At 43.7% G+C, this 25,421-nt stretch overlaps 2 protein-coding genes across 2 annotated transcripts; one reads left to right on the top strand and one right to left on the bottom strand.

The window, feature by feature from the left end:
- Positions 1 to 3,821: 3,821 nt before the first annotated feature.
- Positions 3,822 to 9,609, bottom strand: plpp6 (phospholipid phosphatase 6). The gene is made up of 2 exons (XM_056415579.1): positions 8,434 to 9,609; positions 3,822 to 6,739 (listed from the first exon to the last, which is right to left on the bottom strand). The coding sequence occupies exons 1-2, from the start codon at positions 8,933 to 8,935 to the stop codon at positions 6,372 to 6,374; spliced, it is 870 nt and encodes a 289-aa protein (XP_056271554.1). The 5' UTR covers positions 8,936 to 9,609; the 3' UTR covers positions 3,822 to 6,371.
- A 128-nt stretch (positions 9,610 to 9,737) lies between these two features.
- On the top strand, positions 9,738 to 13,428 carry prdx6 (peroxiredoxin 6). The gene is made up of 5 exons (XM_056415591.1): positions 9,738 to 9,910; positions 11,237 to 11,393; positions 12,389 to 12,532; positions 12,811 to 12,957; positions 13,098 to 13,428. The coding sequence occupies exons 1-5, from the start codon at positions 9,819 to 9,821 to the stop codon at positions 13,221 to 13,223; spliced, it is 666 nt and encodes a 221-aa protein (XP_056271566.1). The 5' UTR covers positions 9,738 to 9,818; the 3' UTR covers positions 13,224 to 13,428.
- The last annotated feature ends 11,993 nt before the right edge of the window (positions 13,429 to 25,421 follow it).

Below are 25,421 nucleotides of genomic sequence, written 5' to 3'. Positions count from 1 at the left end.
GGGAGGGGGGGTAGAAACCTACCGGTGACAGCCCAGAACCTGTTACACACACACATCCATAAGCCGTTTAATCTAGTTCAAGGTTCAAGGTTCAAGGTTTTTTATTTGCCATCTGTGCCTAGACCAGCAGTCCAGACACATCGGAATTATTTTTGCAGGGTTCTCCGAGTCAACAGAGGGACAAAACAAACACACTATAATAGTAATAATAGTAATAATAATAGAAATATGAACATATATTTAAAAAGAACACTGTACAAAAAACACACTGTACATATTGTGGTAAAGTGTATGCAGTATTAACAGTATTAAGTACTAAGTACAGGAACAGGTTATCAAAAATAAACATAAGAAAGGAGAGTGCAGAGATAATAAGTAGGTGAGTAGGCTAGTGCTGTACCTAGGTTGTAAAAAGAAAGAAAGAGGGGGAAGGGGACAGTTATATGGGGATATTGCACATGTTCAGATGTTGGGGGAAGGTTGTGTGGGGGTATTGCACTGATTGTAGTATTGCACATTTTTTCACACTTTCAAGGAGTGCGCATTTCTCAGTAGTTGTGTTGTGCCATCAGTCTGACTGTGGCAGGGAAGAAGCTGTTCAAGAAGCGAGTCCTGTGGGTGACGATGCTGTCCGCTCTGCTGTGTCTCAGGTTGTATGTGCAGTGTTTGTGTCGGAGCAGAGAGTGAGCTGGATGAAGTGAGTCTCCAATGATTCCCTCTGCTCTTTTCCGACAGCGCTGCACATACATAGAGTCCATGGACGGAAGTTGTGTCCCTGTGATCCTCTCCGCGGTCCTTATGACTTTGCAGAGCCTTCCTCTCTGCCTGTGTGGTGTTTCCGTACCACACAGTGATGCCTGCGGTGAGGATGCTCTCTATCAGTCCTCTATAGGCCTGGGTGAGAGGGCGACGGTTCAGACCAGCTTTCCTGAGCATCCTGATGAAATAAAGCCTTTTCTGGGCCTTTTTCACTGTGGCTGTGGTGTGAAGAGTCCAGCTCAGGTCAGATGTCACCTGCATTCTCAGGAATCTGTACCCGTCAGCCCTCTCCACCTCAGTCCCTTGGATGATGAGAGGCTGTAGAGGGGGAGGGTTCTTCCTGAAGTCCAGTATTATTTCCTTGGTCTTGTTTGTGTTGAGGATGAGGTCGTTCTCCTCTCCGTAGACCAGGATGTTGTTCACCAGGGTCCTGTAGCCCGACTCATCCCCGCTCCCCTTGATGAGCCCCAGGACGGTGGTGTCATCGGCGTGTTTGATGAGGATGGTGTTGTCCTGTGGAGGTGCAGTCATGGGTGTACAGGGTGAATAGTTTGGGGCTCAGGCAGCAGCCCTGTGGGGGTCCTGTGCTGACTGTGAGCTCGGTAGACACCCGTCCTCCCATTCTCACCACCTGGGCTCTTTCGAGCAGAAAGTCCAGAATCCAGTTGCAGGTGGGAGTTGGGACGCCGAGGTCTGTCAGCTTCTTGATTAGTTTTCCCGGGCGGATGGTATTAAAGGCAGAACTATAGTCCAGGAAAAGCATCCTGGCATACGTTCTGCGGCTTTCCAGGTGTTGCAGAGTGCGGTGTAGAGCTATTGCTACCGCGCCATCCACTGATCGGTTGGGGCGGTAGGCAAACTGGAGGGGGTCGACATTGTCCGGGACCGTGTGGTTGATGTGGGCGAGGACCAGTTTTTCTAGGCACTTCATGGCGACTGGTGTGAGTGCCACTGGCCTGAAGTCATTTAAGGTGGGTGTGTCTGTTTTTTTGGGGACTGGTATGATGATGGAGGATTTAAAGATACGGGGAACTACAGCCTGAGATAGTGACAGGTTAAAGATGTCAGCATACACTCCGCTAGTTGTTCCCCACAGACCTTTAGGACTTTGGGGAACTCCATCAGGTCCCACAGCCTTGTAGGGGTTTACCCTCTTCAGGGCCTTCAGGACCTGTGTGAGTCACCTGAAAGGCAAAGTCCATGGGGTCACAGGGGGCTTTTGAGGGTGTGTCCGTATTCAGCCTGTCGAACCTGGCATAGAAGTAGTTGAGGCTGTCTGGAAGGGTGGGATCACGGGGGTCTGTGGTTGTTGTGGTTTTCTTGTAGTTAGTGACAGACTGGATCCCCTGCCACATCCTGCGCGTGTTGTGGTTGAGATAGTAGCCTTCAAGTTTTTGGGAGTGAGCCCTCTTTGCTGCTCTGATGGACTTCTGCAGCTCGTACCGGGCTCTCATATACTCCTCTTGGCCTCCTGACTTGAAGGCGTCCCGTCTCTTCCTGATGTTATTTGTTATGTCCCCATTAAACCAGGGTTTTTGGTTGGGGAACATACGCACAGTCCTGGGAGGTGCACATAGGGACGTACACCAGCTGATGTAGTCACTCACAGTCTCTGTGTATTCGTGGATGTCGTTGGTGGCCACTTTGAAGGTGCTCCAGTCTGTGGCCTCAAAGCAGCCCTGAAGGCTCGCCTGTGCCCCATCAGTCCAGGTGTTAAAGGTTCTGACGAGGACTGGCTTTGTCTTGAGCCTTTTGTTGTAGACTGGTTTGAGCCGGATTGCCATGTGGTCAGACTTTCCAAAATGGGGTTTTGGTTCGGCTGAGAAGGCATTTCTGATGTTGCTGTCGCATTGGTCCAGTGTTTTATTTCCCCTGGTGGGGAAGGTCACAAACTGATGCAGTTTGGGCATATTTTTCCAGAGATTGCAGTGATTAAAATCTCCCAGAATAATGACAGCAGCGTCAGGATATATGTGTTCATGCTCACTGATCATGTCGTGTAGCTCCTTCAGTGCAGCCTCCTCCTTAGCGGAGGGGGGGATATACACAACACTCACAATGATACATTGCAGTTCTCTGGGCAAATAAAATGGTCTTAGCCTCAAAGTCAGATACTCCACATGTTCAGAGCAAGATGTTGATATGATCTTACTGTCGGTACACCAGGATTTTTTGACGAGTGCGGCCGTTCCTCCTCCGCGAGTCTTTCCGCTTTCCACAGCGCATCGGTCCTCTCTGAAGACCGTGTAGCCATCTGGTGTCATTGCCTCGTCGGGTGTTTTTTCCCCCAGCCAGGTTTCACAGAAACACAGTATGGAGCAATCCTGAATGTCCTTCTGCATGGAAATCCGAGCATGTAGCTCGTCCACCTTGTTTTCCAGAGACTGAACGTTTGCGAACAGTATTGTGTACAGTACATGTCAAAGGTCAACTCTCTCACATCCAAGTCTTTATTAGCTTTAGCTCCCGTCGTACATACATATGATCGACAAATAGCAGGATGAATATGAAAAAGAAGAGAGATGAGGGTCAGGAGGGGTTGCGTTGGGTTCAAGTCCGAATGCTTCGCCGCCTCGAATCTCACATGAACAGCTGCTTATCAATCTGCCAGTTGAGGGGGCGGGGCTTTAGGTTATTGAGGTACAACTTTAACCCAGTTGGCAGGGCTGCAAATGTTGCATATGCCGTTTAATCCAGTGTGGCTTGATGTACATGTCAAAGGTCAACTCTCTCTCCCTCTCATATCAGAATAAGCTTTATTGGCCATGTATGTGGGCACATCCATAGAATTGGACTCAGAGACAGAGGCCCGGTTCTGACTCTGGTTCAGTTGCACCGCGAGTTCATTTATGTCGATGTTGAAGTGTCGGACTCAGATTGCGGCCTTTGAACGCCTCTTCTCTGGGTGAAGAACTCACTGGGCCTTTTTTATTTTTTTAACGAAATTTATTGTTTAAACACGGAGACGTTTTCCTCCAATGACAGATTGGATAAGTTTGTAATCGAGTCCTTTTATGCCAAATTGAATAAAATGCTTTCTTAAAATCAATAAAACAAAACAGTTTCAGATTGGTTCCCAATTTAATTAGAAATCATTACAATTATTCAAAAACAATCCCTCGGGGGGATATCGAGCAGCACATTCAAATCTACTGAACATCGATCAACACAGCTGAGTCACATGACCGTACAGGCATATTTACATACAGTGAGAATAAGGTGTATATACAGGAAACACTATCATTATAGAATATAGCAGGCAAGACGGATCGGAGTGAAATATATCGCAGCTGGCTTCATGTTGGAAGAAGAACAGATGAATTTACAACGCGGGGGCGTGGCCAGGTGGAATGTGCTAAATCTTTTTTTATTTATTATATATATTTATTATTTTAAAGGATATTTAGTGTGTGTATATATATATATCTTTTTCTTAAGGGATATATTTATGCCATAAATATATATAAATACCATAAAAAAAGGAAATATTTATTTTGTAAGGATATTTATAATTTATGTGTATATATATATATCATAAATATCCTTAAGAAAGCAATATAAAAAGAAATAAATATTTATTTTTTCAAAAGGAGATATATATATATATTAAGGATATGTATGGTCGTGCTCCTCAAGACAGGGAAATGGGGAAAAAAATCAAATTTAAATAAATATTGTATTTGGTCACAAAGTTCACTGTCCAGCATATTAAGATTTCAACAGAAGTAATAAATTAATTAATATAAAAAAAAGGAAGCTACACCTCACTCGCCAGTCATCCGATTGGCCGCACTGGGAAGGTTATTCGTCAAGTATTGCAGCGCCAATGGGAACAATGGGGCAGCTGCACCCAACATTTACACAGTAATCACACAAATCTCATCAGAGTTCTTAAAATCAATATAATTATACCAGACAAACATAAACGAGGCTGCACTTGTTCCCGGCAGTGACGAGATGCAAACGTGAAATAATCTGCAGAGAAGAGGTGAACGCCAAACACAGCACACGGTCAAAGAAATCTAAATATATTTGAAGAGCAATTCAGCTCAACAGCTGCATTTGTTTGCTACTTATCTGACACTAAATCAGACTCATCTTGTGATTTCAATATTTTGTTGCAAATAAGACAAAACGGAATCGGTTAAATGACATTATCTGCCCTCTTAGTATCCGCCCCCTGACCTCTGACCCCTCGAGTCCCAAAAGGTCACTCCAATCAAACATTGACCGCGACGCTCGGCTCCTTTACACATTAATATTGCCTTGCCGAATCTTCAACTGAGGGTTTGTGTAAAACATTAAACATTAACGTGAACACGCGTCGTAAAACATCGAAAGGAGATGAAGAGTTTAGAGGAGAAGCTCAGCGGCCGAGCAGGTTTTACACGTTCTGGGCCGACCGGTCTCAGATTGTCTCGCTTCATGGACTAAGACAGTCCTGGTCCGAGACCAGAAGGATCCTCTTCAGTCTCTTCAGGGGGAGGAAAACCACCGATTGGACACGGCGGGATTCAAAGTGCCGTTTTTTTTTTACTCACCCAGAATAAGAGACAATAAATCTAAATGTTTTTTTTGAATAGATTCATAACTGTTAATCTAAAGTAACAATAATAACCAAGTACATTTTCTAAATCTGCTTGAGCTTTAACAGGTGGGGGTCACGACCTGATCCTCAGTGAGAGCCGGGGGTCCGGGAGGAGCTCCTCTCGTGGTCCTCCCCTGAAACCAAAGTGTTTCTTTTAGTCTAACACAAAATCTAAAAAAAGTAGTAAAGCACATAAATATATTTCTGATGGTCCAGGAAGGAGTTGAAGCTGCAACACGTGACATACTTTGGTCGATTATGAACAGAACAGTGATGAAGTCAAAGAAAAGGGAATAAATAAGGCCCATTCAACTGTAAACAACTTCATCAGGATGGACAGGTGGGAGTCCTCCGCTGTGTTGCGACATTACGAAGCGTACCTGAAGCCTCCGGGACGCGCTGCAGATATGAGGACAGACATGCGAACCCCCCCCCCCCACCTCTCTCCATTTGATGAAATCATTTCCCGTGAGTGAAGCGGTGGCTTCAAGGGGGAAACCCGATGACCCGGTTCCTCCTGGTCGAGTCTGAATCAGTTCCGTGTGTGACAGTCAGGCTACTCGTGATGGCTGAAAGGCGTTTTACATTTTAAAGCGCAATGATTAGGATTAAAAAATGTTTCATTAAAAACAATGTGCAAACTCATACAAAAATAACCCCCCTCAATCATTACCTTTTACACTTCAGGTGAGCGCCGGTCTCTCTGCATTAATTTTCGAATAATAAAAATAAAAATCGGAGCGACCGTCCAAGAGAAGGCGATGAGAATGAGTCTGCAGGTATAGAGCCAGAGGGTCGAGGGAAACTCGAGTGAATCAGAGCACCGGGACCCTCGTGGAGGCGGGGCCAGGGGGGGGAGGGGCCAACTGAATGTTTACAAACCGACAAATCCTACTCGATGCGCCCGTGAGCGTCAGCCGACGGGACGGAGACGGCTCCTCTGGTTCGTCCGTCTAAACAAGGACAACAAGGTGCTCTCGTGATTAAGATCCAAACGGCCGTGTCTCGTCCCCGATCCTTCATGTCAGGCCAAATGTCCCAGCAGCCCTTGCAGGGTTTGAGGCGAGAGCCACAGCAGCTCCACCAGGTTGTACTGGCAGTAGCCCATCCAGAAGCCGAACATCACGTCGGTGACGTTGTGCCGGCCCAGCATCACGCGGCTCAGCCCCACCAGGGCGGCCCACAGCAGGACCAGGACCCGCAGCGGGGCGGCCAGCACCAGGTGGGCCAGCAGGAAGCGGGCGCACATGGCGGCGCGGGTGGCGTGGCCGGACGGGAAGGAGTAGCGGTCCACGGAGAAGGTGGCGAACATGTCCATGCGGTTGTGGGCCGGCCGACGCCGACGCACCGACGCCTTGACGACGGCGACGAGGAGCAGGTCCAGCAGGAGACCTGGGGGGGGGGGCACATTAACACAACGGCCATGAGAGGGATACAAGGCAGTCGGTTTGAACATCAAGAGACATAAAGACTTCTTCTTGTGACTGAATGATCTCGATGAACAACGTGGATCTTTATTTATTTGCATGCAGTGTGTATTTTATATTCCTTGTAGTTGTTTTCAGTCTGAGCTGGCGCAATGCAACAGAACGCTGCATTACTGTCATCAACTTACATATAAGGAGGATAATTATTTAATCCTCGTATTTCTGTAAAGTATTATTTATTTTTTGACACTTTTATGTTTAAAAATATATATTTTTATTCTAATTTTTTTACCAATTAGTTATTAGTGGTATGTGCCATGTGAGAGTATAATGATATTAGTGTTACTGGTTTTTTTAAATGACAATTATGTTGAAAAATCACATTTGATCAGGATGAGCATCATTCCAAAAAAGTAGAACAAACGGTAAAGTTCTCAAATAGTTTTAACAATGCGTGTGTGAGACGTGTTTCTCTTCTTTTTCTGATGGTCTGCATTTCTCCAAATCATTGAACACATCTCCACTTAGTGGCTTCAAGAGGGCACGCCTCCCACAGCAGTTTATAGAACATTATTGTTGTGCCTTTTCCCTGGAGGTTTAACTTCTTCAGACTTGTACTCATTACATCACGTGTCATTTAGCAGATGCTTTTATCCAAAGCGACTTACAATAAGTGAATCAGCCTAGAGTTCAAACTAAGAACAACAAGAATACAGAAAGTAACATTTCCTCAACAGTCAAACTAGAAAAGTACCATAACAAGAGCTATTTAAGTGCCACTGAAGTGCTAATCTTTATTGTTATACTATTTATAGTTAGTGTTTGTTTGACCCTTTTTCTTAACAAGTGTAATTTCGTTTTAATAAAGTTATTTAATAATAATAAAAAAAACACTCACGTATCTGATTGGTCGAGGATTTTTGTTCTAACCGCAAAGCTACCTGGGTAATATTGTTTATAGTGTAATTTAAGTGCCACCGAAGTGCTAATCTGTGTTTTAATCCAGATATAGTCGGATAAAATGTGTTTCGAGTTTCCGGCGGAAGCTGTAGAGACTTCCTGCCGCCCTGTTGTCAGCGGGGAGCTCCTCGAAAGTTGGTTTCAGTCAGTCACACGAAAGCTTTTAGTTTTTTTTTAGCAAGTTACAGCTGCAAGATGTGGATTAAGACTATAATAAACCAGAAAGATAAATCATGGGAGGTGGGATGAGACTCCGCCCACTCCTCCTCTCTACCTCCATCTGCCTGATGGATCGTGGAGGTCTCCATCGTGGAATATGCCTACTATGAACTATTCATCCACTCTGTCATATTCATTGAATGTGTTTTAACTCTAATGATTCCTTCTGGTCACATGACATCTATTGTTCTGTCCATCCTGGAGAGGGATCCTCCTCTGTTGCTCTCCTGAAGGTTTCTTCCCTTTTTCCCCCCTGAAGGGTTATTTGGGAGTTTTTCCTGATCCGATGTGAGGTCAAAGGTCAGGGATGTCTATGTGTACAGATTGTAAAGCACTGAGGCAAATTTGTAATTTGTGAAATTGGGCTATACAAATAAACTGAACTGAATGACCTGTGGGCTCTGATGGAGGAGGACGAGCAGCTCGGTGGGCCCTCGTGACGTGTGCACAACAGTAACAACAGACGCAGTGAGTTTTTACCCATGAGCAGGTTGAGCATGACCTCTTGGCCCGCGGCGCTGTCGCTCTTGTACAGGCAGTAGACGCCGCCGGCCAGCCAGGGGATGCCGTGCCCCGAGATCTCGATCAGCTTCATCAGCGGCCGCACGCTGCCCCAGGACGAGTCCTCGCAGGCGCACACCCCGAGCCGCTTGGACATCCACAGGTCGATGGCGAGGAGCGAGCTGAGCGCCACGCGCAGGAAGGACGGGTTGAGCCGCAAGCCGTCCTCCTCCGGCGGGGCCTGGCCGCTCGCCGAGCCGGTGGAGGAGCTGGAGCCCCGGCGCCGAGTGGGGCTCTCCGACACGCGGAGGCGGGCGGTGGTCGGGTCGGAGCCCTGCCGCTGGAGGAGGAGCGGCGGCGGCGGCGGCGAGGAGCGGTTCAGCGACTTCGTCAGCGACATGAACTCGTAGCGGCCGTTGGCGCCGCCGAGCACCGGGCTTCCGCCTGCGCGAGCCGGGGTTTTCGCTTTCGGAGACGGCATTTTACGAGTTTATATATGCCGGCGGATGCAGTGAGGTGTGAAGCAGCGGACCCGCAGTGGTGAGTTGCCCGTCGTCTGCAGTGCTGCGCTGGTTGTCGCTCCTTTAATTCATATGTTGGACGTTTCACTATTCATATCACGTACGGAAACACTGAGCAGAATCGCCATCTTTGTTGTTCCAACCGCAAAGCTACCTGGGTAATAGTGTTTTTCCGACATTATTATGTTTTATTTCTTCTGTACAATATGTTTTACCTGTTCATAGTTGGTGTTTGTTTGGTCTTTTTTTTTTCTTTTTTCGTTTTAATAAAGTTATTTAATAATAATAAAAAACACTCACGTATCTGATTGGTCGAGGATTTTTGTTCTAACCGCAAAGCTACCTGGGTAATGGTGTTTTTCTCCATTACTTTCTTTTTTAATCTTCTGTAAAATATTGTTATACTATTTATAGTTAGTGTTTGTTTGACCATTTTTCTTAAGTGTAATTTCGTTTTAATAAAGTAATTTAATAATAATAAAAACACTCCCGTATCTGATTGGTCGAGGAACTTTGTTCGAACCGCAAAGTTATCTGGGTAATAGTGTTTTTCCTACCTTACTTTCTTTTTACTCTTCTGTACAATATTGCTATACTGTTCATATTTTGTGTTTATTTTACCTTTTTTTCTTAAAAAGTGTAATTTTGTTTGAATAAAGTTATTTAATAATAATAAAAACACTCTCGTATCTGGTTGGTCGAGGATCCTCACGTCACATACATTAGCCCCGCCCATATCCGGGTCCATTCATGAGGCGCTGATCACCCTCCAGGCAGCTACACCCGGGGTTTTTCTTTTCACACCCGCTCTCTTGTGCCTGAACTGCGGAAGAACAGCCCATCATGCCCGGACTTCTGCTCGGGGACGAGTTCCCCAACTTCGAGGCCGACACCACCATCGGCCGGATCAAGTTACACGACTTCCTGGGCAGCTCGTGAGTGTGCACATGGCAAGCCTCCCCCGTACAGGCATCGCCCTCTCACGGTGTTACTCTTTTGACTTTTTAATCATGTGTGTTAACAGTGCAATACGTTTTGATTGAGCCGGTTGTGCGCGTGCTCCTGTTGTCAGGCTGAGAAGGTTGACTGCTGATCTCAGTATTAAGGATTTAATTCTAAATTCATGTGTTTAAAACATTTTTTTTTAAATGATGCAAATCACACACGAGTCCAGATCACCTGACCGTGATGTGACACCTGCTCGCGGACACAGAGAGGGGGTCACATAAGCATGGCTCTGCAGGGCTGAAATGATGATGATGATGATGATGATGATGCTGATGATGATGATTATGCACCATACATGTCTCAACAAGTCTGTTTAAAAAAAATCAGATAATCATAAAGCTGCAGACTAAAATGCGTGCATGTTCCCAGCCTCTCTCTCTCTGTGGCCCAGCTCATTAGTGAGGTGTCAGCACATTCAGGACAAGGCCTGCATTGTGTGTGTTTCATGTGAACTTGGAACCGGGCCTCGGTGCTGCCGGGCCTCCTTTTGATACGGAGCCCTGTGAGACTGGCTTCATGTAGCAGCAGAGAGAAAAGGGCAACACACCCACACACACAAACGCGGCATCTCTTCTGTGTAACTGACATAACCTGCTGGTTCTAAAGCACACGCCCAGTTACAGTATCTGCCTCATAACACTAGTTTTAAATGTTTTAAGACAAAATGAGAGCTCATGGTTTTGTTGTGTTTTTTGTTAAAGCTTCTCAATATAAAGATTTTTTTAAAGTAAAAAAACACACTCCTCTTCAAAAGGGGGTCAGTGTCCCGGTCTAATCGGGCCGTCTGGTCAGCCCATAATCAGGTGATCACGGTGCATGTGATGAACAAAGCTTTTCCAGTTTCCTCCCCCCCCCATGTGGTGATATCTACATGCATCATGTGAGGCAGCACACGCGTGTGATTTAATGGGGGAATTATCCTTTGAAAAAAGAAGGAAAGATCAGCCATTTGCAGGAAATCTTCCCCTGACCTTCTGACCCTTCATCCTCCTCCATGGGCCATTTTCATAGACGCACAGCTGGATTCTGAGCTGCAGTCCGCCAGATTCTCACACACACACACACACACACACTTGTTGATTCAGTCTGTGTCTGGAATGTCCTCCACTGAGACTTTGTGTTCTGTCTTTTTTAAGTAGCCACTTCTTCTGTTTCTATTGTCTCACACACAGAACGCGTGCACGTTGGGGTCGAACCGTTTGGCCTTTTCGTCGTCTCAGTGTGTGTGTGTGTGTGTGTGTTTCCCTCGGCAGATGGGGCATTCTGTTCTCCCACCCGAAGGACTTCACTCCCGTCTGCACCACCGAGCTCGCCTGCGCCTCCAGGGTCAGCGACGAGTTCGAGAAGCGAGGCGTGAAGATGATCGCCCTGTCCATCGACAGCGTGGAGGACCACCGCAACTGGAGCAAGGTTGGCGACACACACACGCACACACACACCTCTGCCTTTTGTATATTTATATGCATATTTATTGCATATGGTCCTTTGAAGCTGCAGTTTGCTGTTAACTGAACCTCAAAGTCACATTTTGCCCAAAGTCCAACACATTTAGTGTTTTTTTCCTTTAACTGTCAGTTAAATGAAACTTGAAGATAAACAACGGCCACGTCCTAACTTTTGGACTCGTACGTTTTTTTCTTATGAAACTAAGTCACAAAGCGTTTCAGCTCTAAAAGTTGTCCTGCAGTTCGTGAACTTTACAAATGAAAACAACCAATCAAATCTAGTAAATCCCAACTCTTCAAGAACATGGTCTCAGGAATGCTCCCATCATGAACTCTCCCATCAGATCCACATTTGTTTAACAACTTTATATAATCACCAATCTATTTAATTGATTTTCTTTTCAATGTAAATAATATTTATAATTTGTTGTACTCTTAATGTAGCCTAATGTTAGATTTATTTATTACATTTTCTATGAATTAATTTTAATTAAATGTTATTAAATGCAATGTTTGATCAAATTTTATTTTGTACGTTTAATTATTTTTTATTTAACTTAATGAATATTCTAACTTCAGATCTTTAAATGATTATATAGTGTATTATAATCTCATTGTATATAGCTTAATGTAATATAAAATGTATATTCAATTGAATTAAAGACATTTTATTTAATTAATTTCAAAGTAATTTATATAAATAAATTGCATTCATAATAACATTTCTTGCATAACAACAACGCCTCCTCAGACAGGGCCGTGATTGGTCGAAGAGAACGGCCCTGCTTAAAAAAAAATTTAAGAAGTATCCTCTTCTCCTTTTAATTATTAACGTCTATGACGCAACAGTGTCGGCGCTACAAACGGAGAGACAAACGATTCTTTTAGGTTGGCGATAAACGTGCTTCGTTGAAGGTTTTCAAAGTGTGACCCCCCCCCCCCCCCCCTCCTCCTGTGCAGGATGTGATGGCGTTCAACGACGCGACCGAAACCACCCTCCCGTTCCCCATCATCGCCGACGACAAGCGGGAGCTGTCGGTCCAGCTCGGCATGCTGGACCCCGACGAGATGGACAGTGAGGGGCTGCCGCTCACCGCCCGCTGCGTAAGAAATATTATATATTACATTACATATATTATGTTTTTTAACATTTATTTATGGATATATACATTTATTATTTATGGATATATATTATATATTTATTTATATATAATATATGTATTTATATTATTTAATATATATAATATGTATTTATATTATTTATTATATATTTATTTATATAATATGTATTTATATAGTTACATGTATTATATTATTTATTATATTTATTAAAAGAAGAAGCTGTGACGTTGACCGTGTGACCTCTGAACCCTCCTCTTCAGGTCTTTGTGATTGGCCCAGACAAGAAGCTGAAGCTGTCCATCCTCTACCCGGCCACCACGGGGAGGAACTTCGACGAGCTGCTCCGAGTTATCGACTCTCTGCAGCTCACTGCGCGGAAGAAGGTGGCCACGCCCGTCAACTGGAAGGTAAACGGTTAAAAAACGACCAGTGCTAAGCTAACTGGCTCCTGGCTCCGGCTTCACATATATATGTCCAGACACAAGGTCGTTTTCAAGGACTCCTGCTCCTCTAACGCGCCTCCTGGTCGTTGTTTTTCTTCTTCCAGCCGGGCGAGGAGGTCATGGTCATCCCGTCGCTCTCTGAGGCCGAAGCCACCGTTCTCTTCCCCAACGGCGTGACCTCCAAAGAGCTGCCTTCTGGGAAGAATTACTTGCGCTACACCCAGCCCTGAAGAGACACAACAATCTGCTCTAGTTTACAGCTCTTTTCAATAAAAAAAAAGAAATTGGAAATCCTTGAAATGATAATTCTCACAGAGAACTGACCTAAAGCATTGGAGGCACTTCATCTGCAATGAGCCGTATATCTATATCTATATATAAATGTTAGTGTAATTTTGCCTTGTTTTCTTCAATAAACACACTTTTTACACATGTCCTCTGCTTCATTTCACTCTTAACATCTTCCACGACCACCAGGTGTCCTCCTACAACCTGCACTAGAAAGACCTACCTGCAGTACCATCGTCCACCAATAGATGGCGGCAGACACGCACTGATCGACCCGCTCACGTCTCCCCCTGAGAGCAATTAGGGTGAAAGCACCAATGCCTTGTAAGCAGTTGCAGACGTGGGGAGTGGTACCACATGTAATGTGTGTGCGACGAGTGTGTTTACATTTCCATTCATTATATAAAAGGAAGAAAAAGAGGATCGACCACGTCAACTTGATTTAGTTCCAGCCATGTTTCTCAAACTGCCCTTTAAAAAAAAATTGTTTTGCTAACTCAGCATTACAGGCAGCTAAGGCCCTATAGCTGTCTGAATGTCTTAATGCACAATAGATTAGTCTTTTTAAACGTTTTAAAAGCATTTAATCTGACGTGAACGCCATTTAAATACATACATACGTTGTATTGAGGTTTTTTACCACCAGGGTCGGATTGATTGTTCTGCCGGTTCTCCGCTTCACGCCGAAGGCTTTTTAAATGTTGATGGCGTGCAGCAGCTGCACCGTGGAAGCGGACTGGGAAGAAACTGAAGTCCACTGAGGACTCGAGGGAAATGTTGCGTGCTTCATTTCGGCTGCAGCCGCTGGTCACTTTACAGATCACGACGCTGCGTTCACGGTTCACATCTAAAAACTATCATATGGGTGGATTATAACAGATAAAATGATTTATTTGTTCACAAAAAAATAAGATTTGAGATCGTAGAGTGTGAAAACTAAAACTTGTTTTCATCTCTTCATTAATCACCTCGCAACCCCTCAGATTCATCTTGTGCGGCCAGGACCTTATGTTGAGAATCACTGCACCACACAACTGTATAGTTGAAACAAGCTCCATCTCCACATTAATTAGTTGATTATTATTAATAATGGTACAATATCATATTTTAATCAGTCACAGGGAACATTTTTCTTTTCTTTTTTTAATTCTTTCTGGTCTATTTTGAGTAGAAATGCACAACTTTTAACTTCTAATTAAGGATTTATTTTTTTATATTGTTATATGTTACTCTTAAAGGGCCAGTGTGGAGAATTTCGGTAATCTATTAACAAAAATTGAATAAAATATTAAGAACATTTTTCTCTAGTGTACTCTAATAATAATAATAATAATGCATTTCATTTTTATCGCACTCTTCAAAGAATCTCAGAGTGCCACACACATAATCCGATGAGCACCCTTGGCTCTGAGAGAAGTTTCAGTTGGTTGCCATCTGCAGCCCCACCACTAGATGGCGCCAGATCACACACATTGAAATCAGTTTAAAAAAAAGAGACCTGCTTTTACTTGTTTCACCACTGAAAAGTTATTTAATTAGCTTGATGGAATAACATTAATTGCACTAACACAATACAGATATAGCACAATGTCCAGCAAGCTTGGTTTAATCTCAACTCTACACCTTTATATATATAATTTATCTTGAATAAAAACAGATTAGCACTTCAGTCGCACTTACTGATGGTATTTTTTGTAATTTGGCTTTTTTGAAGAAATGTTATTTTCTTGATTCTTGTTGTTCTGAGTTTGTACTCATGGTTGAATTCACTTATTGTGAGTCTCTTTGGATAAAAGCGTCAGCTAAGTGACACATCATGTAACTCGACTATGTTTCTTTTTTCTTGCCTCTGGCCGTACCTGGTTTTCAGTAAACTGCTCGCATCGTGTATTTTCACATTCAGCACGTTTTTCTTGCTGCACCAAAACATTCCCCCCCCCCCCCCCCCCCGACACCGGTGCGTGGCAATAAACCGAGTATCTCATACCTCCTGCACACTCGGCGGCGTCGCCTCCGAGCTGCAGACGAGGACAACGAGACTGAAGCCATTCACCGGCCTGGAGGAGACACTGAAGACATCTCCGAGGTGTAGGCTTTCCTCTTTGAGATACTCAACCCTCACAGCGGCATGTATTACATACTTCAAGTAGTTTGAAGGTGAACACTGATCTCTCTCTCTCTCTCTCTCTCGCATTGACTCCGAGGAATGCCGAGGTCAAAGAGAAAAGATGGGATTCCCTTTGAGTGAGGAGGGAGGCAGAGAGCGAGCGCCAGATGAAATATCTCCGGGGCCCTCCTCCTTTTCACTCCTGTCATCCACACAATGTGACCTGGAATGTTATTCTTTCTTTTTTGAACTTTTTTTCTTCCTTCTCCCCTTCTCTTTTAAATAATCTTCCCACTCCTCCCCACGAGGGTTAGAGGAGCAGCGGCGTGTTGCGTTCCCATCGGTTGCAGAACCCGGAACGAAAACAGGCCGACATCCCCGATCGCGTGACGAAAGCACAAGGATTTCGCCGGGTAATCCTTCGCCCTCCGCCACCTCCTCCTCCTCCTCTACACCTCCTCTACACCTCCTCTCCTTTCCCCTTCTCCGATGGCGGCTCTGTCCCCGCGAGCCGTTCGCGGTAACGCCCCTGGCGGTCCGATCAAATGCATTTCTCAGATTCCAGGACGACAATAGCCCGCGCCCGGAGCCTGAGGAGCGTCGTCTTTGGGTGTCAGACGATTGGTTTCACTGTCCAGTACGACCCCCCCCCCCCCTCCTCGTGTTCATCCTGCCCACCCCTCGCTTCTTGGCTTCCATCTCACCCCATCTCGCCTCTGCAACGCAGTACATGTAACTCAACACCAGCCTGAGAAGACAGGTCTCACAGGGCAGCACACAGCACACCAGCTGCTGCTCTTTTTCTACTCTTCCCATCAACACACACACACACACACACACACACACACACACACACACACACACACACAGCACACTGCTGATCAAAGACACTAGCACTGCTCTAAAGAAGGAGTGGCCTCCCACCAGCTTTTCCTTATCTCGGAGGAGAAGATGTTTTCCCCTCAGATGCTCCGAGGCTCCTGCACTACGTTAGCCGGTTAGCTTAGCATAAAGCCTGGAAACCTGGGCAAACAGCCATAGACTGTATATATTGATGTGTTACATCCTCATGACGTTTTGAAGGTTAATTTGTCTGTCGCATCTTGTTTTTTGTATAACGAACACTGGAAAAATATTTGTAGACGACCAAAATGTTACAATGAACTTTTTTGTACTGAAAACAATAACTGTGTGAAAGTTAAAGTTGTAAGTCAAAAATATGGACAACTCACAGATATATCTATGGCGGGGTGGCAACCAATCACAGTAAGCCCCGCCCCTAAAGTGTCCCCTGCTTTATGGTCTGACTCTAAATGACCATAAAGTACTAAATGATGACATCATGCTGTATAGAAGAATACTTGAAACTAGAGACTGAGACATAAACTCATGTTGACAATGTTTACTGAGGGAATACATCAAGAGAAGTAGAGTCACTATATAGACTTCTATACAACCAGAGGAGCCCCCTGGTGGTCAGGAGAGAGAATGCAATTTAAAGGCACCTGGAAACAGCCAGCATGGCTCTATCCAAAAAATAACAGAAAACAAATAAGCATATTTCCCCAAAATGTCAAAATCATTCCTTCTGTTGTAAGTGTGGCAGAGCTTTGACGTAGAGAGAGAGAGAGAGAGAGAGAGAGAGAGAGAGAGAGAGAGAGAGAGAGAGAGAGACAGAGAGGTGAGAGCAGAGAGAGAGGAGAGAGAGAGAGAGGTGAGAGCAGAGAGAGAGGAGAGAGAGAGAGAGAGAGGTGAGAGCAGAGAGAGAGGAGAGAGAGAGAGAGAGAGAGAGAGAGAGCAGCATGCAGATACAAATAAAACGTGACGAACACACACTCGGTTTGCGTGTTTTCTGTGTTGTGTGTTTACTCATAAGCATGTGCTCGCTGTGGAAGAGGTCATTATTCCTGTTCCGTGTGCCAGGCATCGGAGCTGCCCGTGACCTGCGGGTTAACAAGCCAGAGACCAGAGGAGCTGCAAAAACACACACACACACGCACACACACACACACACACACACACACACACACACACACACACACACACACACACACACACACACACACACACACACTCGCACATATGCCGAGCTACGGCTTGATGCTTTCCAGACGCGCCCGCTCTTTCTCTTCCCTCCTACATCGCCTGGCACTCTCGCCTTCCCCACATCTCCCACCCACACACACACACACACACACACACACACACACACACACAAACCTCTCACCCCCACCCACACTCAAAAAAAAAAATTTGAGTCAACTTAAAAAAGTGAGGCAACCAGCTGCAAAGCCTTTTTGAGTTCACTCAACTAAGGGCTAATGTGTTGTGTCAACTTATGATAAGAAGTTCACTCAAAGTGATATCTTAAGTTTGTCAAACGTAACATTACTATTCAGACGTACTTATGTATTTAAGTTAACACTACTTAAAATATTGCATTTGATAGTTACATCTACTCATGTACTTAAGTTCAGAACACTTAAAATATTAAATTGGAGAAACTTTAAATTGTGTGTTCTTGTAGATTAAAAACATACATCAACAGCACGTAACATTTTTTGTTGAGAAACGTTTTGTTGAGAGAACTTACTTTTAACTTAAAATGTTTTGTTGAGAGAACTTACTTTTAACTTAAAATGTTTTGTTACTAAATTTCACTGCCCATTATTTGAGTACACTCAACATTCTTTGCAACGTTGCCTTCATTTAAATTAATTAAAAATGTACACCGTTTTCTTTGGTTAAAGTCAACAGTTAAAGAAAACAAACTTCTTCAAACACAAAATGTTTATTAACAATAACTAAACATTTGTTTGCATAACTATATGAATTCCAGGTGTCAGCATCCTTAAAAATCAAAATGGCTGCATAAAGAAAAAAAAAGAAAAAATTCTGTTTTGTGAATCCAAAATCAAGGCCTTGAAACAAGCTTTGGAACATGGTTGTGACACGTGTGTAGCCGTCACGAGTAGGTTCCCCCCCCCCTCAAGCACCAATAAGCAACAAGTAGCCAGAGGGATATTCGGTAATAAGGTTTATTCCGACAGCAGACTGTGTCTCTGCTCTCAACGCTTCTCTCATCTCCTGTCTGTCCAGCTCCTTTATGGAGACAGACTCAGATAACCAACACAGATCGTCATCAGCTGGACTGATTACCAATCTGATTACCAATCAGTCCAGCTGATGACAATCAGACACCGTTCCCTGAACCACACCCCGCTCCACCCACTCTGCAGTATTCCCAGTTCAACTCCTTTCACGTAAGATTCCTCCGGTCTGTATTCTACACAAAAACAAGCATACAGAGACTATAATAAATATTCACCGCCTCTTTTAAATTTTCATTTTTTTTCTTCCCATTCTGTAACAATACAATTTAAAAGTCAAAGACATTTTATGCAGATTTTAAAAACTAAAATATACCACTTTCATACAAGAGTCACCTCCTACACATTAGTATTATAGTATTTCAATCTTCATAGTCTGTTAAATTAAATTAATAAATTGAGCAAAATACAGGGAAACATTTGCTCTCACGGTACAGGCTCCCTTTAATTCAATAAGTGACAAAACCTGAACTGGAGCAAATCTGCCATTAAACAATGGACAATATCCTTCCAAATCTAATCCATATCTAAATATAATAAACAAACAATGGTATCAAAAACCAATGTATTTTAAACAGGGGCTAAAGAAAATATTTTTATATTATTTTATTATTTAAAATATAAGATTAAAGTAGTATATATATGTATTTACATATATATATATGTATTTATATATGTATTTGTATATATATATATATATATATATATATGTGTGTGTTTACTGACATGCAGTGGCCTTAGTTACCTCAGCAGAAGCCCAAACCACTATATTAAGTTTTCTCAACTTAACATTTAAAGTGGATTCCACTCTTTATTAATGAAATTGACATTTTGAGTTCGTTCAACTTTTTTCAAAGGCATTTGTTGACTCAACTTAAAAAAATGTGTTAGGACACCACATTTGAAGTTGGGCTTTTTAGAGTGCACTCAAACCAGCTTATCAGATGTTCTCGCTTCTTCAGCTCCCCTTTCCCATGATGCACTTCTTCGCCTTGGTCCTTCGCCCTCACCCATGTTGACGTTTAATCGGAGCCCCCCCCCCCCCCCCAAAAAAAAGAGAACCGGCGAGCAGATTGAAGGTCAGACGGACAGAAACGGGCGCGCTGACCTTCGGGGGGAGTTGGCTGAACTTTTGAAGGAGCAATAACCAGCTCGCCATTCGACGACACCCCCCCCCCCCCTTCCGGCTGAAGCGTGGGGTCATCGAGCTTCTCCTCCTCCTCCTCCTCCTCCTCCTCCTCCAACACCTGCACGGGAAGACGGGATGATAAAAGTGATGAAAGTGGCCGATCCGAGTGCTCAGAAAAACGCCATTGTTTTGATGACACCTCGTAAATACAGCATGGAGACAGGCTATTACGGGTCGGGCCCGGTGAGCGCTCCACCAACGAGGGCGGGGTGGGGGGGTGGTGGTGGTGGTGGTGGGGGGTGATGGATGAGAAGGTAAAAGTGCAATCACTCGCTTGTGCTTATCTTTACCTCTCTCTATCAATATCGCTGTCTTTCTCTTGCTTCTTTGCTCCGCCCCCCCCCCCCCCCCGTTCTCTCTATTAGAGACACATTGATCATCGGGCGCTTGCACATCACCTGAGTAATGGCTAAGGGTGTCTGGGCTCTAAAACAACCGCGGTGCAGCGCCAAGAGCTTTATCACGGGCGACACGCAAATGGCTGCTCGCATATTAAAGTGTGTGTGTGTGTCTGTGTGTGTGTGTGTGTGTCTGTGTCTGTGTGTGTGTGTGTGTTCGTAACGCATAGGGGACTCTGCCATTAACAGGAGACATAAGGATCTCAGACCACCAGAATGGCCCCCAAAGCCAAGCGCCGCACCACTTTAACTCATTAATAATGTCTTCGGCATGTGTGTGCGTGTGCATTCCTGGTTCCTGGAGCCACACACTCGGTATATATACATATATATATGTATATATACATATATATATATATATGTATATATATATATGTATATATATATATGTATAGATATATATATATGTTTATATATACATATATATATAAATGTATATATGTATATATATATATATTTATATATGTTTATATATATATATATATATATATATATATATATATGCTTAAGGCATATTTCAACTTTAACCCCTTTGAATTGACTTAGTTTCCCACTCAGAATTAGAACGAGATGCCTCTCGACTGTCCGTCGTACCCGCTCACGAGCTAGCGGACATTAGCTTATGCTAAGCTACGCCCTTAAGCTATGCTAACCAGCTGCCATATGACCATGTAAAACAATCAAGAGCATGTTTCCCTCATGTCTCATAACTTGGTTTCTGCACAGCGTGAACATTCTGTTGGTTCCGGCTCTTTATTGAAGAGACGTTATGTTTACAGTTTTATTCAATTAAACACAAATATTTAATTCTTACAAAGTCAAAGTCGTCTTTATGGTCAATGTTCCGTTTGTGGAATATACAGAGGATCAAAAGTGTATCTCTTGTCCAACGTATAGTGAGTAATAATAATAGTAATAAGTAATAAAGTTCAAACAGTTAACAACAACCACAAAGAACATTTAGACAACATATAATTCATAAATATTATAATATTACATCGGTTATGACCTTAACTTTACGTCTTAACGCACAAAGTGTCTAACGTTAAATGTCAGAAAACAAGAAGAAGAGGAAAGAGCCAAATGAAGAACGGAAAAACCGTGAGAAAGATTAAAGGAATAGCGGAGATGTGCCGAGGTGCTCAGAGCGAGAGAGAGAGAGAGAGAGAGAGAGAGAGAGAGAGAGAGAGACCGTATCATTGGTCAAATCATGGTTGAATATACTGTGAACTTTTTAAAATCTGCCGTAAATCGACCACGTGTGACGAATAGCGCCATGAAACGAGAGAACACCCTCCAATCAGACCTCCTTTCCTCTCCTCTCCTTTCCCCTCCTCTCTTTTCCTCTCTTATCCTTTCCTCTCCCCTCCTCTCCTTTCCTCTCATTTCCTCTCCTCTCCTTTCCCCTCCTCTCATTTTCTCTCCTTTACCCCCCTCTCCTTTCCTCTCCCCTCCTCTCCTTTACTCTCCTTTACTCTCCTCTCCTTTCCTTTCCTCTCCCCTCCTCTCCTTTACTCTCCTCTCCTCTCCTTTTCTTTCCTCTCCTCTCCTCTCCTTTGCTCTCCTTTACGCTTCTCTCCTCCTCTTTCCTCTCCTCTCCTTCTCTCTCATCTCCTTTACGCTTCTCTCCTCCTCTTTCCTCTCCTCTCCTTCTCTCTCATCTCCTCTCCTTTAATCTCCTCTCCTCTGACCTTCGCCTTAGTCTTCACCTTCGTTTTTGCGTCACAGTTGTCGTCGTACAGAAGTGGGCGTGATCGTACGGAAGTGGGCGTGGTCTCGTCCTTCAGACCCTTTTTGTGTTTTACTGACTCAAAGTTATTTTTCCTAACATTTGAGTTGAATCGTGTTAATTCTGCCTGTAACAACAACATCAACAACAACAACAACAACAACCACCACCACCTCCACCAGCACGTTGACCGGTCCTCACGCTGCCCTCCCGTTCACTGAGACCTGACGTGAACTCTGCAGGAAACTAAACCCCTTTGAACCAAGTAAAGCAGAAAGGAAAGAAAGAAACTTCCTGTAATTACAAAAAAATTTTTTTTCTTCGTCTTCCTTTGTGTTTGTTTCCACTGGCTTATTATTTTTTGTGAGAGGGCAGCGTGTGTGTGTGTGTGTGTGTGTGTGTTGAGTGTAACGTGGTAGGAAGGGCAGAGCAGGACAGGGTGGAAGTGAGGAACGAGAAGAAATGTGACGAGCGAGCGAGAGAGCGAGGGAGGTTGAAAAAAATAAAAAGGAGAGGTGACGCGTGGTTGCCATAACAACTGTTTAGGGTTTGGATGATTCCCCCCCCCAAAACCATAATGGGGCTAGTTTGGAGAATAATGAAACCAGTCTGGCTTTTCCTGGCTCTCACACTCTTGATCATGTGAACACACACACACACACACACACACACACACACACACAGACACACACACAGACACACACAGACACACACACACACAGACACACACACACACACACACACAGACAGACACACACACACACAGACACACAGACACACACACACACAGAGTGGCACATGTTTTTGCTTTAGTACTTGTTTATGTTCATCTAACAGTGGGAGAGCAGAGTCACGGTTAACTATCAATTAAAGCGATGATCATAAAACGAGTACTTGTAAACAAACACTGCCAAGCTCACATAGCCCCCCCCCCCCCCCCCCCGCGCGCTCGTACGTACGAAAAAAAGTAATGCTGTTATTCATTTATACACATTCATATGTATCTCCATGTGATGGTGAGCCTGGAGGTGCAGGGAGGGCCCTGACCTCATCCTGGGAGGCTGCAGAGGAGAGCTGATGGGATTATTGTTGCCTTACATTGTTGCGTTACAATGTTGCGTTACAATGTTGTGCTACAATGTTGCGTTACATTGTTGCGTTACATTGTTGCGTTACAATGTTGCGTTACAATGTAGCGTTACAATGTTGTGCTACAATGTTGTGCTACAATGTTGTGCTACACTGTTGCGTTACAATGTTGCGTTACAATGTTGCGTTACATTGTTGCATTACATTGTCACGTTACATTGTTGCGCTACAATGTTGCGTTACATTGTCACGTTACATTGTTGCTTTACACTGTCGCGTTACATTGTTGCGTTACATTGTTGCGTTACAATGTTGCATTACAATGTTGCGTTACATTGTTGCGTTACAATGTTGCATTACATTGTCACGTTACATTGTCACATTACATTGTTGCGCTACAATGTTGTGTTACATTGTCGCGTTACATTGTTGCGTTAAATTGTTGCGTTAAATTGTTGCGTTACAATGTTGCACTACAATGTTGCGTTACATTGTCACGTTACATTGTCGCGTTACATTGTTGCGTTACATTGTTGCGTTACATTGTTGCGTTACAATGTTGTGTTACATTGTTGCGTTACATTGCTGCGTTACATTGTTGCGTTACAATGTTGCGTTACAATGTTGCATTACAATGTTGCGTTACATTGTTGCGTTACATTGTTGCATTACATTGTTGCGTTACAATGTTGCGTTACATTGTCACGTTACATTGTTGCATTACAATGTTGCGTTACATTGTCACGTTACATTGTTGCGCTACAATGTTGTGTTACATTGTCGCGTTACATTGTTGCGTTACATTGTTGCGTTACAATGTCGCGTTACATTGTCACGTTACATTGTCACATTACATTGTTGCGTTACATTGTTGCGTTACATTGTTGCGCTACAATGTCGCGTTACATTGTCACGTTACATTGTCGCGTTACATTGTCCCGTTACATTGTTGCGCTACAATGTCGCGTTACATTGTCGCGTTACAATGTCCCGTTACATTGTTGCGCTACAATGTTGCGTTACATTGTCGCGTTACATTGTTGCATTATCTTTTTTTAAACCTTTTTTCTAACCTCTCACTGTGATTTGTGGCCTGAACCTAACCAAAAATAACAAAAAACTTTAATGAAAGTTATCATTCCAACACATTTTATGCGGGTACATAAAGAAGCAGGAAAAGAAAAATAATATAACATCAGATATATCTGCCAGTTCCTGGAAAATAATCATTTAAAAATAATCATATCATTCTTAATAAAGAGGAACAACGAGTGTTTTAGGATATAATAAAGTCTCTTAAACTCTGGACTCTTTGCTACACAGGGTTTTAAAGCAAACACACACACATATATATATTTATATATATTTAATTCTCATATTATAACGTGGCTTTTGGGCTTCTCCCACCAGGAAGCAGTGAGTGTTCTGCGTGTGCTCTGCAGCTTTAGGAGTAATAAGTCTCTACGTGTGCGTTAAATCTGGAGGTTTGCGTCAAAGTGCTGCGTGCATGTGGGTTAATGTCTCCTCTGTCTGGGTATAATGAGCTCCCCTGAGCCCCCCCCCCCACTCCCTTCTCCTCCTTTTCCCTAAACTTGGCCCTATTAACCCCTCGCTTCCCCCTGCATGTTTATTTAAGTAGGGCACAGGGGGGAGGAGGGAGGAGGGAGGAGGGGGGAGTTAAGGTGAGCCGCCCGCCTGTACACATGTTTATTTATACGTAGGTATGGAGAGGGGAATGGGGGAGGGGAATGAGAAAGAGGGGACTTTGATTTGAACACCCGAAAAACCAGGAGGCGACAGCTCAAACGTCGGGTCAGCGGCTTCACATCTCGGTCTGACCTTTGACCCGTCGGCTCTACATGAAGCCGCTGAGGGCGGCGGACGCTTCACCTTCCAGTCTGAGAGCTTGGACGGGTCGGGGGGTCGGGAGCTGCCCTTTACCAGAGCCCGCGTGGGCGTAGGTGCATCCCACCCCGGGGTGCAGCCGGAAAACACACTTTTTGTCACATGGCAAAAAACGAACATGTTAAATTCTTTTAAAAAATCTCACTGCTGCATTTTATTTAGTCATTTAGTCATCTGAGTATATTTCACGAAAAAAGATTTATCAGAAATTACAGTAATGAATATATATAAGTGTATAAGCATATACGATGTATTGCTGATACCAGTTCCCAGTAGAATAAACAAGTAAACAGTAAAAGATAAAATAGAAAACTGATATTTAGCAATTCTATTGAAAAAGTAATAGAAGTAATATTGCTTTCTTGCTGAGACTTCAATAAAGTTACATCTGTCAAGTAAATATGTAGCTTAGCTTAGCATAAAGACTGGAAACAGAGGGGAACAGCTAGCCTGGCCCAAAGTTAACGAGTTAATCCAATCAGCCAGATGTATTTCTATAATACTCAGGTATTTAAAAATTAATAATACTTGAACCACCTGTCAATCAAACTCTTACATTGGTGCATTTGAATAAGAGCACCAAAAATGAAGTGGTAAATGCTTTCTAAATAAT

Source organism: Pseudoliparis swirei, chromosome 5 (genome assembly GCF_029220125.1).
Source record: "Pseudoliparis swirei isolate HS2019 ecotype Mariana Trench chromosome 5, NWPU_hadal_v1, whole genome shotgun sequence".
Taxonomy (NCBI): domain Eukaryota; kingdom Metazoa; phylum Chordata; class Actinopteri; order Perciformes; family Liparidae; genus Pseudoliparis; species Pseudoliparis swirei.
Note: the sequence above shows the minus strand (reverse complement) of the source record. Positions and strands in the feature narration are given on the sequence as shown.